At 43.1% G+C, this 15,450-nt stretch overlaps 1 protein-coding gene across 1 annotated transcript in view; it reads right to left on the bottom strand.

Annotated features, from left to right (window-relative positions):
• AFF2 (AF4/FMR2 family member 2) overlaps positions 1-15,450 on the bottom strand; it is a 492,304-nt gene that overhangs the window by 180,383 nt on the left and 296,471 nt on the right. The window contains exon 4 of the mRNA XM_045994381.1: positions 11,211-11,255. Coding sequence (XP_045850337.1) covers positions 11,211-11,255 — 45 coding nt within the window. The remainder of the gene's footprint in view (positions 1-11,210; positions 11,256-15,450) is intronic.

Here is a 15,450-nt window from a genome sequence, read left to right as displayed (position 1 = left end):
GACAAGAGTTCTTCCTGGATAAGAGTTGTTTGTAGGATGTTTCTGTGGCAGTGGAGGCTCTGGCTCCATCCCAGACAAGCAAGAGTTCTCTTCTCAACACCAATGTGCATGTTTAAGGCCTTTGGCCTTTATTTTCTGTCTTATCAAGAGACATCAGGCCTACAGGCTGCTCATAAGGCAGCATATCAATCTGCCACATTGCCTCATAGCAAAGTAGCAAATTCCACAAATGTGAATTAATTATGTCACTTCTCATTCAATACTGCCTTTCCCACTTCTTAAGATCTGTATGTTCCAGACTAAGTCCAAAGAAGCTCTAATTACAAACCTTCATGCCCAGCCCCCCTTATTCCCATATTGGTTTTGCTTTTCATGGTGTGTCACTTATTCTTTTTTTTTAAAGATTTATTTATTTATCTAAGGGCAAGAGAGCACAGCAGGGGGAGGGGCAGAGGGAGAGGGAGACAAGTAGACTCCCTACTGAGCAGGGAGCCCAATGTGGGTCTCCATCCCAGGACCCTGAGATCATGACCTGAGCCAAAGTCAAGTGTTGGATGCTTAACCTACTGAGCCTCCCAGGTGCCCCTGTGTTACTTATCCTAAAAGTAGTGATTCATTAGTTGTGCTCTAGAGCCATGACCATGGGAACCATCCTTTGGATTCTTCCCTGTCTGACCTTCACAGAATAAATTATGACTTAGGCTTATGTATGTCTTCTGGTTAGACCAGTCATGGAGTTCACATTGCCTTTTCTCATTCCCCGTGATGCTTTTGTCAATTAACAGGAGAAGGTGTGAGCTTTTTTCTATTCTTTCATTTCAAAACTGGAAGATGCCTACCAAATGGACTCTGGGAGGCTTCGCTCTCAATGTATTTTCCAGAGACACTTGTTTTACCTCTATACAGATGCAAGCATGACGACCAACCTCTTGGCATTACATTTTTTTGTTTCCAATCCAATCCCACTAGCACAGCTGGGACAATGAGGTTGGTTCTCAAACAACAGTTGGAAGCTATTAGTTCTTTCAGATAAGACTAGCCTGCTTTTTGGCAAACCAATACACTATTTCATTACCCTCTCTGTACACCCAAGATACAGAAAGCAGGTGTAAATTCTACACATGGCTTAAATTCTCACCTGCTTTCATTCAGTTCAATAGAAAATAATAAATCACCATATTCACAGAAGGAAACAGGTTGTCAGAAAACAGACTTCTTTTTATATAGCACACCTACAAAATTCAGGGACTCATATATTGACTTGGTGACTTTAAAGGGGCTACTCTTACTCACCCCTGTACAGCTAAATGCTGAGTTGCTAAGTTACTGGTATTTGACATCATCTCTTCCCTGACATGTCCCACGTTTAACAGGTTCCCATGAATCACTGGGCCAGTCACCTCATTACTCACGTTACTCATTCTCCCAATGACGTCTGTATAATCATTTAAAATTCACATCATACACTGGCTGCAAACCCCTAGATTCCACATGAAAATATTTAAACTGCTTGACAGGCTCTAAGTGCATTTGGAAGCATACGGGATGGCTTACCTACATTGTTCACATAATAGTTGTTATAATTAAATTTAGCATCTTCTGGGTTGGTTTGTGTTTGAGAAAAGATAGAATGATTACTGGGAGGCAAATAATGGCTAATATCTCTTATGGGCTAATTTGCTCCCATGAATAGCTCACCTCACATATGCATGCTACATATTAAGTCCATTAGGGCTTTGAATTAGCTTCAGAAAAGGTAATACTCCACATAATTTACCCAGTCAAGGGCATTTTCACCTGCTGACAAATTTGCATATTTCCCAATGTCATTAGGTAAGAGCTAGTCATCAGAATAGCAGAGGGTGCAATCAGTAGTTAGTTCATTTATTTGACTCCTTCAATGTTAACATTAATTATAGTCTAAATTATATTTAGCAATTGTTGTCTTTCTTGGATGGAACACTACATTACTATTTCAAGAAACTATAATTTTAAAAGTCCACACCAGAATAGGATAGATGCTTTTTGAAACATTCTGGAAGGACTAGTATTTACGACTGCTATACAGAAAATCGTTTGCATGATTCCAATTTGAACATTATTTATACATTAATTTGACAGGATATAAAATCAATTGCCTAATTATTGGTTAAATTTATCAAAGAAATTCTACTGAAAGGTGCTTGATTATGGTGCATAGTTATGATAATATAATCAAATTTCCTTTCAGACATAATTGACCAATTTTGTTCCCCGATCCATTTTTTTCTCATTCTTAAGATGGGCTTCTTCATTTGTTTCCCCATTTAAAAGTAAAAAATAGCAAATACTGTGCACAGTTGTCCTATAATTATTTGGTAAGATCTCTCCATGCTAAAACTGTACACTCAAACACAGACCTAATATGTGGAATTGCCCTAATTTAGAATGCTGTAAACACAGATCATGCCATCATCCAAAAGAGGTACCCATGTCGATGTTTACCAACCTGATCCATATGGCAGGGAGAGATCTGTAACACTACACAGTTTATCAAATTGAGTTCTGTAAATCTTAGCTAGCAAATTCAGCATTCCCCATAAACAGTGAATTACCCTTACAGATGTTAGACTATGAAATTATCAACTACTGAAGGTACTTTGCTAGGAAACACAATCTGTTCAGCGTCAAGGCTAAGAGACATGCTCTATCTGCATTTTTGACTCAAGAAAGGACTTAATTGATAGTTTGTTGATATTTTTAAGTAAATTCTTTCAAGGAACAAATAAATCATACCACCGCCAAGCAAATAATCACTGAACATCCATCCTCAGCTAGTAGCATTTAGTGCACGCAGCTCTCCTTGGCTGAACTCTTCCAGAAATGATTACTTGAGGACCCATCAAACCCCATGGAGCTCAGGAGAGAAGCTGCTGCGGCCCATATTATTACATATGAGCAGCTTCAGAGTACCTCATCTGATAGATGAATTGTAACTGCAGAACACCACCAGAGTTATTGTTAGTTTTCATTTCTGTTTGGACTCAACGATAGCTTGCGTTGAAAGAGCAAATGGTGCGCTGACCAAAGCAGGTTCACAGACTGGGACCATTGTCGCCTTGATGTTTATTTCTTTTTTTTTTAAGATTTTATTTATTTGACAGAGAGAGAGAGAGAGAGAGAGAGAAGATCACAAGCAGGCAGAGAAGCAGACAGAGAGAGAGGGGGAAGCGGGCTCCCTGCTGAGCAGAGAGTCCAATGCAGGACTTGATCCCAGGATCCTGAGATCATGAACTGAGCTGAAGGCAGAGGCTTAACCCACTGAGCCACCCACGTGCCCACCTTCATGTTTCTGATTTGCAAAATGTTAGACTAGGCAACAATGTACTTGACAAGTAGTGAAGACAAGTGGATCTACACAGCATGTTTTATGGCAGAAGGGCAGTTGGAGGAGGGGTGATGTGGACTGGTGGTTTCTGGTCTGTTCTAAAAATGACTTGAAATTATTTTGGCATAACTGGATTTGTACAAATCAGGGAAACAACAGCAGCTGGAAGGAATGGGTAGCTGATGCCATCATGATGTTAGTCACAAAGGAGACCGCAGTTTGGGAAGGCAGAATGCACTTGAGTGTGCCAACAAGAGCTGAATGCATAGCGAGGTGTTTGTTTTGTAAAATGGGACTCAAGATGCAGAGTTTTGGGACTGTCGCAAGATGTACGCAACGTAGTGCACATAAGGAACAGGCAGCTGTGGTTCCCAGGTGGAGCACGCCGGTGGATTTCTCAACAGCTGCCCACCCTCCACTCCAACCTTTAGGCCCCAGGAAAGATGACAGAGGGATTCCTGAGCTCTTTCAAAAGTAGCATGGAGGGGAACCTGCCTGCCTCAGTCAGTTGGGCGTCTGCCTCTTGGTTTCAGCTCAAGTTGTGTTCTCAGGGTCATGAGTTTGAGCCCCATGTCAGGCTCTGTGCTCAGCCTGAGTAGGCTTAAGATTCTCCCTCTCCCTCTCTGCCTCCCGTCTCTCGTGTTCTCTCTGTCTCTTTCTAAAATAAATAAATCTTTTTGTAATAATTAGCCAGTATATCCCCAATTTGGATACTTTCGTCTCTGATCAGAGTATCATCTTGTGGGAAACAACGCTGATGGACTGAAAATGCAGCATGCATATCCCCAACAGGTAAAATTGGTGGCCAGGTGAACCTGACAATAAACAACTCTGTCTCTTTATTTTTCCTTGGGCTACACTGTCACAGACTCAAGATGCAGAGTTTTGGGACTGTCGCAAGATGTATGCAACCTAGTGTTCTCAAGTGTTCTGCCCGGAAGTGGCACATTGCTCTTATTTTTTAACAGTGGCAGTTATATGCCATTGTTATTATTTTATAGATTTTATTTATTTATTTGACAGACAGAGGTCACAGATAGGCAGAGAGGCAGGCAGAGAGAGAGAGGAAGAAGCAGGCTCTCCACTGAGCAGAGAGCCCGATGCGGGGCTCGATCCCAGAATCCCAGGATCATGATCTGAGCCAAAGGCAGAGGCTTTAACCTGCTGAGCCACCCAGGCGCCCCCATTATTATTATTTTATTATTTAAGTTGATATTTGAATATATTCACAATGGTAGGAAGAAAGAATTAACTCCTGATGCCTGCTCAAATTCCATTGGTTTGGTGGGATTCTTAGAGTAGTTAGGACTAAGTCAGCCAGCATCTGGGGCAATTTTTTTGTTGTTTTCTGTTTTTTTTTTTTGTTTGTTTGTTTGTTTTTCCCCATTTTATTTATTTTTTCAGCGTAACAGTATTCATTGTTTTTGCACAACACCCAGTGCTCCATGCAAAACGTGCCCTCCCTATTACCCACTACCTGTTCCCCCAACCTCACACCCCTGACCCTTCAAAACCCTCAGGTTGTTTTTCAGAGTCCATAGTCTCTTATGGTTCGCCTCCCCTTCCAAATTTTTTTTTTAATAAACATATAATGTATTTTTATCCCCAGGGGTACAGGTCTGTGAATCGCCAGGTTTACACACTTCACAGCACTCAGAGAGCACATACCCTCCCCAATTTCCATAACTCCCTCCCCCTCTCCCAATCCCACCTCCCCCCAGCAACCCCCAGTTTGTTTTGTGAGATTAAGATTCATTTATGGTTTGTCTCCCTCCCAATCCCATCTTGTTTCATTTATTCTTCTCCTATCCTCCTAACCCCCCATGTTGCTTCTCCATGTCCTCATATCAGGGAGATCATATGATAGTTGTCTTTCTCCGATTGACTTATTTCACTAAGCATGATACACTCTAGTTCCATCCACGTCATCGCAAATGGCAAGATTTCATTTCTTTTGATGGCTGCATAGTATTCCATTGTGTATATATACCACATCTTCTGTATCCATTCATCTGTTGATGGACATCTAGGTTCTTTCCATAGTTTGGCTATTGTAGACATTGCTGCTATAAACATTCGGGTACACGTGCCCCTTCGGATCACTATGTTTGTATCTTTAGGGTAAATACCCAGTAGTGCAATTGCTGGGTCATAGGGTAGTTCTATTTTCAACATTTTGAGGAACCTCCATGCTGTTTTCCAGAGTGGTTGCACCAGCTTGCATTCCCACCAACAGTGTAGGAGGGTTTCCCTTTCTCCGCATGCTTGCCAGCATCTGTCATTTCCTGACTTGTTCATTTTAGCCATTCTGACTGGTGTGAGGTGATATCTCACTGTGGTTTTGATTTGTATTTCCCTGATGCCGAGTGACGTGGAGCACTTTTTCATGTGTCTGTTGGCCATCTGGATGTCTTCTTTGCAGAAATGTCTGTTCATGTCCTCTGCCCATTTCTTGATTGGATTGTTTGTTCTTTGGGTGTTGAGTTTGCTAAGTTCCTTATAGATTTTGGATACTAGCCCTGTATCTGATATGTCGTTTGCAAATATCTTCTCCCATTCTGTCAGTTGTCTTTTGGTTTTGTTAACTGTTTCCTTTGCTGTGCAAAAGCTTTTGATCTTGATGAAATCCCAATAGTTCATTTTTGCCCTTGCTTCCCTTGCCTTTGCCGTTGTTCCTAGGAAGATGTTGCTACGGCTGAGGTCGAAGAGGTTGCTGCCTGCGTTCTCCTCAAGGATTTTGATGGATTCCTTTCTCACATTGAGGTCCTTCATCCATTTGGAGTCTATTTTCGTGTGTGGTGTAAGGAAGTGGTCCAATTTCATTTTTCTGCATGTGGCTGTCCAATTTTCCCAGCACCATTTATTGAAGAGGCTGTCTTTTTTCCATTGGACATTCATTCCTGCTTTGTCGAAGATTAGTTGACCATAGAGTTGAGGGTCGATTTCTGGGCTCTCTATTCTGTTCCACTGATCTATGTGTCTGTTTTTGTGCCAGTACCATGCTGTCTTGATGATGACAGCTTTGTATAAAAGCCTTTCTCAAGAAACAAGAAAGGTCTCAAGTACACAACCTAACCCTACACGTAAAGGAGCTGGAGAAAGAACAAGAAAGAAACCCTAAACCCAGCAGGAGAAGAGAAATCATAAAGATCAGAGCAGAAATCAATGAAATAGAAACCAAAAAAACAATAGAAAAAATCAATGAAACTAGGAGCTGGTTCTTTGAAAGAATCAATAAGATTGATAAACCCCTGGCCAGACTCATCAAAAAGAAAAGAGAAAGGACCCAAATCAATAAAATCATGAATGAAAGAGGAGAGATCACAACTAACACCAAAGAAATACAGAGAATTATAAGAACATACTATGAGCAACTCTACGCCAACAAATTGGACAATCTGGAAGAAATGGATGCATTCCTAGAGACATATAAACTACCACAACTGAACCAGGAAGAAATAGAAAACCTGAACAGGCCCATAACCAGTAAGGAGATTGAAACAGTCATCAAAAATCTCCAAACAAACAAAAGCCCAGGGCCAGACGGCTTCCCAGGGGAATTCTACCAAACATTTAAAGAAGAACTCATTCCTATTCTCCTGAAACTGTTCCAAAAAATAGAAATGGAAGGAAAACTTCCAAACTCATTTTATGAGGCCAGCATCACCTTGATCCCAAAACCAGACAAGGATCCCACCAAAAAAGAGAACTACAGACCAATATCCTTGATGAACACAGATGCAAAAATTCTCGCCAAAATACTAGCCAATAGGATTCAACAGTACATTAAAAGGATTATTCACCACGATCAAGTGGGATTTATTCCAGGGCTGCAGGGTTGGTTCAACATCCGCAAATCAATCAATGTGATACAACACATTAATAAAAGAAAGAACAAGAACCATATGATACTCTCAATAGATGCTGAAAAAGCATTTGACAAAGTACAGCATCCCTTCCTGATCAAAACTCTTCAAAGTGTGGGGATAGAGGGCACATACCTCAATATTATCAAAGCCATCTATGAAAAACCCACCGCAAATATCATTCTCAATGGAGAAAAACTGAAAGCTTTTCTGTTAAGGTCAGGAACACGGCAGGGATGTCCATTATCACCACTGCTATTCAACATAGTACTAGAAGTCCTAGCCTCAGCAATCAGACAACAAAAAGAAATTAAAGGCATCCAAATTGGTAAAGAAGAAGTCAAACTATCACTCTTCGCAGATGATATGATACTATATGTGGAAAACCCAAAAGACTCCACTCCAAAACTGCTAGAACTTGTACAGGAATTCAGTAAAGTGTCAGGATATAAAATCAATGCACAGAAATCAGTTGCATTTCTGTACACCAACAACAAGACAGAAGAAAGAGAAATTAAGGAGTCAATCCCATTTACAATTGTACCCAAAACTATAAGATACCTAGGAATAAACCTAACCAAAGAGGCTAAGAATCTATACACAGAAAATTATAAAGTACTCATGAAAGAAATTGAGGAAGACACAAAGAAATGGAAAAATGTTCCATGCTCCTGGATTGGAAGAATAAATATTGTGAAAATGTCCATGCTACCTAAAGCAATCTACACATTTAATGCAATCCCTATCAAAATACCCTCCATTTTTTTCAAAGAAATGGAACAAATAATCCTAAAATTTATATGGAACCAGAAAAGACCTCGAATAGCCAAAGGAATATTGAAAAAGAAAGCCAAAGTTGGTGTTTGTTTGTTTTTTAATCCAGAGGTTTGTGAGAGGGTGGTGGCCAGTTTGGCATAGTGTAAAATGGAGACCAAGTTCCATTTCGGCTTCCACCGTATCCTAGCTTCACCCACGCTGCAGGTCATTTATAACCTCTCTGGGCCTTAATTTCCTGAAAGAATTAGGGACTACCCCATGCTTCCTCTTATCAAAATAAGATAATGGGAGTCAAGTGTTTTCAAAGGCAGCCATATGCCAGAGAAAAATAAGGTCACCCTATCAGGTCAAGTTAGCCCTGGAAGATCAGAGGAGGTGGTATGAGAAGCAAGAGCACAAAGAAAGCCAACTGGTTTGAATTGGAACAGCGTTTTGGAAAGGAGGCAAAAATAAAATGCATTAGGGAAAAATATTTACATTGCCTGGGGACTGAGGGGCTGAGAGAGGGGAGAGGCCAGTTCTGTTGTAGTTGGTTAATAAAAGAAGTCTGTCCCCAGGGGAGATGAAGTGGGTTTGCATGCTTAGCCTGCTGGGCTGTGGAGAGCAAAAAGGGGGGGGGGTAGATCAGTGAGGTGGGGAAGCTGAGAGAGCAAACTGACTGAGCTCTCCGTGTTTCCCGCACAAACCGTGTGCACACTTTAATGATTCTCTCACTGCAGGTGGGTTGTATGGTGGGAGGGTGAGTTATTACCCCCTGTTTGCTGCATGAAGAGATCGAGAAGCCACACAGCTAGAGAGTGAGGGACCCAGGGCTTCCTACTCCAGGGCCAGAACCCCTTCCTCCCCACAGCTACACTTCAATGAGGCAGAATATACCCTTGCTCTTGGCTGATCTGAAAAGCACTGAGGGTGTCAGAGAGAGGTGGAGGGAAAGAGGAAGGGAAAAGCCCCCCGACCCCCACCAGGGAGGAGGCAGATGGGGAGCACGGCCACACAGAAAGCTGTGGAACTATCCGCGGGGTTCCACGGCCCTCAAACAAACACGACCACGAACCTGTTGTGCCACACAATGTGGGCTATACAAATTTAAGAATTACTCATAAAATTTAGGACATAAACATTAGAATGCTTATTTTTATTCTAAGCATGGGAAATGAGACAGGTCATTCTTCAATAAAGGAAAGCCCACTCATTAGTGATGCTGTTGAAAAAAACCCAGGATTCTATACAATCTATAGCCCTTCAAAAAAAAAAAAAAAGACATTTCCCTAGATTCTCTTTCAAGAACAGAAGGACTTTTGTTACCTCCTCAAAGGGTGCTATCTTTCCGAGCTTATTAAGGCAACCTGCTTCTTTTCTTTCCGTGTTTAAGTGACATTCTGTTGTTTCTCTAAGTGGCTCCTCCAGCAGACGGGGGCCCCCAGCCTCTGCCAGGTGCTCACCAGGCTCCCCTCACTCGGGCAGCGGGGCAGCGTGGGAGCCCCATAGACCCCAGGACCAGGCCACTCTTAAGAAGAGATTCCAATTGCGACCAATTAGGTGAAAGTTTTGAAATGGGTCCCACATTCTTTGGAAATTAAGAAAAGACCGCTGATTTCATTTGGAAGAGAGGAACAGATTTCTTGCCGTGTTATCTTTCTTTCAGGAAGACAGCCAACACACACACGAGCAAGCATTTGGTGTCTCTAGCTGATCTGACCCATCTCCACGCAATGGAAGGAACAGGCAACTGTGGCCCCCGGTGGAACATGCCGGTGGATTTCTCAACAGCTGCCCACCCTCCACTCCAACCTTTAGGCCCCAGGAAAGATGACAGAGGGATTCCTGAGCTCTTCCAAAAGTAGCATGGAGGGGAACCTGCCTGCCTCAGTCAGTTGGGCGTCTGCCTCTTGGTTTCAGCTCAAGTTGTGTTCTCAGGGTCATGAGTTTGAGCCCCATGTCAGGCTCTGTGTTCAGCCTGAGTAAGCTTAAGATTCTCCCTCTCCCTCTCTGCCTCCCCTCTCTCATGTTCTCTCTGTCTCTTTCTAAAATAAATAAATCTTTTTGTAATAATTAGCCAGTATATCCCCAATTTGGATACTTTCGTCTCTGATCAGAGTATCATCTTGTGGGAAACAACGCTGATGGACTGAAAATGCAGCATGCATATCCCCAACAGGTAAAATTGGTGGCCAGGTGAACCTGACAATAAACAACTCTGTCTCTTTATTTTTCCTTGGGCTGCACTGTCACAGAAGGTAACAAAGCATGGGGAGTCTCAGGCAGAAGTGGGGTGAATTCCTCACATTGGTAAGTGGGGGTAGGGGGGCAGACTTCTCAATGGCACACAGATTATTCTTTTCCCTGGGTGGCAAGCCTGCGTGCTTTTTCCATGGCCACACTGATCATCATTTATCATAATAATGAGCATCTCTACCTCTTGGCGGCTTCTAAGGGAATTAGGACAGGTATTATCATCCTGTTTCAAAGACAAGGAATGGAGATTCAGAAAGATGGAGTTCTCTGTCCAAACTGCAGAGTGACAAACAGCAGGGCTGGCCCTGGAACTCAGTGCCATGTCTCCCGTTCTTCACATGGCACATTGCCTTATCTTATGGCACTAACAGCCAGAGATGAGAGACCCATTTTCCAGGCTAGGCTCTGGTGTTGCCTTTGATTTAAGTACCTGCTCTGGGAGAGGTCACTGCCACCTCTTGCCACTCTTATGCACACATTCCCTCCCATTAGGAACAGGTCTTACAGCTTACCTTCTCTCAAGTCCCCCGTCCTCACTGCCCTCCACCCTCCCACATCTTGCCCCCTCATCAAAGGCTGCAACCCCCACAACCCTCTTCCACCCGTGTTGGCAAGGGAGGCAGCAGTGAAGTTGAAGCTTGAGATGCCAGAGAGCAGAAAGCCCAAGATTTAGGGTAGGCTGCTTGAAGAGGGAGAGAATCCTAACAAAAGAGGGGAGTCTCGAAAGGAAGACCAGGAAAGGTGCAAGGATGAAACAGAAGCTTAGGGAGATGACAAGACTAGCTTGGCCAGGGATGGGGAGAGAACAGGTGAGCAATGAGCCAGGAGGTATAAGCAGAAGGGTCTTGAAGTGGAATGAGAGGATTCCCCACCAGGATACTCCCAGAAACAGCACAGTAATTACTTGAAACAGCTTAAGCAGATAGATTGCTTCATTATTAAAAGGAATAAAAGTTTAAACTCACCCGCAAGATTTCTTCAACACAGCTTGGATCACTGGGAAGGCTTACCTAAAATAAAATAAACAAACAGAAATTAAGCATCATTTAGCTACTCTCAGAGAAGCTCGTTGTATCATATTTTGCACGGTAGGAAAAACTGTAAAGAAAGGAAATAGAGCTATCAATGTGGGGTTTTCCCCTGTTAAGTACAAAGCTGAAAGTATCTGCTAGTGGCCAATTTTGTTTTGCCTTAATGAAACAGGAAGACCATAGTGCAAGGTGCAGAAAGAGAGTGGCTTGTTCTGTCACCAATTTTCTGTGGGATGCTGGGCTGTCTCCCCCCACCATCCCCATCACCCAGGTTTTACTTTGCTCATATATCCAAAGAAGGAGCTCGACTTCCTCATCTTTAAGGCCCATTTGACCCTCTGCCAGAGTTTAACATATTATTCATAATCACAGATTTTAAAAAGATGAGGCCTATAGGACATACTTCTATGATTGAATTAAGTTCTTTTAAAATTTAGGAGTCTAACCAGTTGCCTGCAATTTTTATCCAAAACACCAAGGCTCAGACTCCTGTGTAAACTGCAGGCATGCCTTGGCACTGAGAAAGCATCTCACAAGCATACAAAGTGAATCCCATGAGCTGTCTTTCCCAGCGTGACATCTTCCTGATCAATCAAAATTCAAGCAACTTGCAGAAATGTCCCAAGGACTCACTGCAGGTCCAGCACATGACTCTATCCTCCAGGGACTCTATAATCAGTGAAAGCCAAAAGCCAGCACCAAACTGAGGCATCAGCCTGAAGGCAGTGACTGGCGAGGGATGCGGGCATGGGACAACCACTTGGAGAAAGGTCTGCAGGGTGTGACATCACCTGTGTGAGTTGCAGGCATCCTCCAAACCTCTCTCTCTCCTTCATACCTTCCCCCTCTCCAGGACAGCAATCTGTCACTTATGCTTCCCTCCAGTTCTGACAAGGAGAACATTTGGTCTCCTTAAATCACTGCCTCAGAAGGTGAAATGTCAGTCCTCTAAAGACAACACGGTCACAGAGACTATACATTCCAAATCTCTCACAGAGGCGATTAGGTGATAAGCCCGTGATTACTCTGATAGACTGAAGGATGAGCATAACTCTACTTGGGGAAATGGAAAATAGAATATGGCCCCAGTTTCCCTCAAATTTGCAAGAAAACATGTTACGACCATCAGCAAATCTTTTTTTTTTTAAATATTTATTTGACAGATAGAGATCACAAGTAGGCAGAGAGGCAGGCAGAGAGAGAGGAGGAAGCAGGCTCCCCACTGAGCAGAGAGCCCGATGCGGAACTCGATCCCAGGACCCTGGGATCGTGACCTGAGCCGAAGGCAGAGGCTTTAACCCACTGAGCCACCCAGGCGCCCCCCCCCATCAGCAAATCTTAATTCAGCATTAAAGTCATTGCTGTATTGGTATTAATTTCAACTTGCATTTATTCAATACCTTCTTCATGTAAAAGTCCCTACTTCAGAAGCATAAAATCCCTTGTGAGGGAGGCAGGCTGAGAAAGAGTCCCCCATAAAGAAGGGACTATCCAGTATTCGGTATGGCTCCAATTTACACCTGTTATCCTGGAGTCATTAATGACAGCACTTCCTTTCCCCCCTCACAGATGTCCCAGTTTGGATGATAAATTATATAGTCACTCTTTCTCAGCACAGTAATATTCTTTTTTTTTCCCATTTTATTTTATTTTTTCAGCGTAACAGTATTCATTGTTTTTGCACAACACCCAGTGCTCCATGCAAAACGTGCCCTCCCTATTACCCACCACCTGTTCCCCCAACCTCCCACCCCTGACCCTTCAAAACCCTCAGGTTGTTTTTCAGAGTCCATAGTCTCTTATGGTTCACCTCCCCTTCCAATTTTTTTTTTAATAAACATATAATGTATTTTTATCCCCAGGGGTACAGGTCTGTGAATCGCCAGGTTTACACACTTCACAGCACTCATGATAGCACATACCCTCCCCAATGTCCATAGCCAGTAATATTCTAATACTGGGTAAAAAGAACAGTAGAAGGAAAGGCAGGAAAAGAGGGCCAGGCATTACTTTCCAGAGGACCTTAAATGCAGGTCCCCAATAGGGAACTATGGGTATGATTTGGCCTAGCACAGTACATTTGTTGATTCAACAACTTTTCTGAGGGCCGGGGACCATGCCTCCAGCCTTATGCTAGGCGCAGGTACCATGAAAAGCAAAAGGAGACACAGCTTCCTCCCTCATGGAGTCTGTACACTCAAGAGAAAGGTAAATAGGAGGAATCACATAGTTCATTTAGGACTGAAACTGTGTGTACCACTCCCCAAGACCATCCCACAGGCACTAGTGTGCAAAATTAAAGAGTCTGTGTCCAGATAGGTGTGGGAAATACTGCTATCCAACCCCCATGTGGAAATCCACGGTGCGAATTAAAGGCTCCAAGACGTCTATCTAACTGTTTAACACATGTTCCCAACTTTCTTGACCACTGAATTCGGGGCTTTTTAGTTTTTGTGATTTTTTTTTTTTTTAGTTTCCTAATCATCAAATACCACCATTCCACGCAGAACGACTGTTTGTGGAACATACACTGGGAGATGCCAGTCTAATGCCTTGCAGTATTATGGAACTCAACGGATTAGTTGTAACCACAGATACAAACTCATCCCACTGCTCAATGCTCTAGCAACTATATTTTCCAAGACAATCCTTGAACTTCTAAGAAATAACCTTTGTCAAAGGTCAAAATAATTCTAGCAGAATTAAATCTTCAATATCATTGTTGCATTCTGTCTGTGTGGGCCTCCTGGGCTAAAAATGTATGTCCCGCTCTCAGAAAAATGTCCTTACTCTTTTTGTTCCCACACAAAAACATAATGTTAATTTTCCAACCACAGAGAAAAACATACAAGCAATGTGCAGACACCACAAGAACACTTGCTCCTGGGTGTATAAGGAACTGGGTGGGAGTTCCGGCCCTACCACTTGGGAACAGGACTTGGTAACTTTACCCCTGTGAGTTCCAGTTTTCCCAACTGTAAAATAAAGTATAATAAAATAAAATTGCCATCATACTAATACCCAGTCTTTTCAAATCTCATAGGGTTTCTGTGAGCAGCATATGATATAAGTGATGTAAACATGCTTTGTACCCCTTGTCCTGTTGTTCTCCTCACTGCTTTATTACTAAGTTGAGTTTTCTTATCTTTTCCAGGAAAGAACTGACTTACTCTCACCCCCTGCAAATATCATCCCTACACCTGGTATTATAAAGTATCTATTTCCTTATGGGGGAACTGCTGTCAAAATAGAAAGAGTTGTCAACTCTGGGGTTTTGCGGCAAATCTAATAATGACTTCTTGGGGTCAGTAGCACTCAGGATTGGGAAGGACTGCCGACAAGGGCAGTCAAATAAGTCTGTCCACACCGAGTGTTCAGATTGTTTTTCTTTTTAAGAAATCCCGGAATCCAGCTTTGGCGTGGAGTCACTAGTCCTGCAAACTTGTCTAGCCCTGCCCCACAGCTCTTTCCATTGCAAGACAACTACATTTGGGCAGCAAATGCTCCTCCCCCTGCAAGTGCTTTTGAATTAAGCAGCGGAGCATTTCCTCTGCGCCTAGAATAGTGTTAGGCTTTGCAGGGGGGCAGTGATACAAAGAGCTCTGAGACTTGGCCTCTTTCTCTGGGAGTTAAATGTCTGGATGGGATGGCAAAACAAACAATTAGAGACCCACTGGGACATACATTGTAAGGTAGTCATGACAAGGGTAATAGAATCCTATTTACCACCGACCGCCTATTCATCAGTTCTCCCATTTATTTCTTTAGACAACAAATCCTGATTGAGCTCACACTGTGCTCAGGATGGTGCCAAGGGGGAGGGGTCTGAAGACACTGAAGACAACATAATTTCTGGCTTTGAGACTCCATGCAAAATGAGAAGACAAACATTTACACGGGAAACAGACAATACAGAACAGGAGGTCTGATCAGGTGGCGGGGAGAGGGTACCTACCGGGTTCACGGACAGAGTCATGTCCGACAGAAGCTCCCAGCTGCCGAGTTCCCCACTGTACTCCTCACTCCACAGGGGAGTGAAAGACCAAGGATCTGTCATGGCTGAAAAGTGGTGGAGCCACCTGAGGCCACTTCAGTCTCTGAGACCCCCTGCGGAGCTGCACGCCGGTTTGGGGGGGGTCACTCTGCACACTGAAGACAGCTGCACTGAGGCAGG

Source organism: Meles meles, chromosome X (genome assembly GCF_922984935.1).
Source record: "Meles meles chromosome X, mMelMel3.1 paternal haplotype, whole genome shotgun sequence".
Classification (NCBI taxonomy): domain Eukaryota; kingdom Metazoa; phylum Chordata; class Mammalia; order Carnivora; family Mustelidae; genus Meles; species Meles meles.
This window is presented reverse-complemented; position numbering and strand designations above follow the sequence as displayed.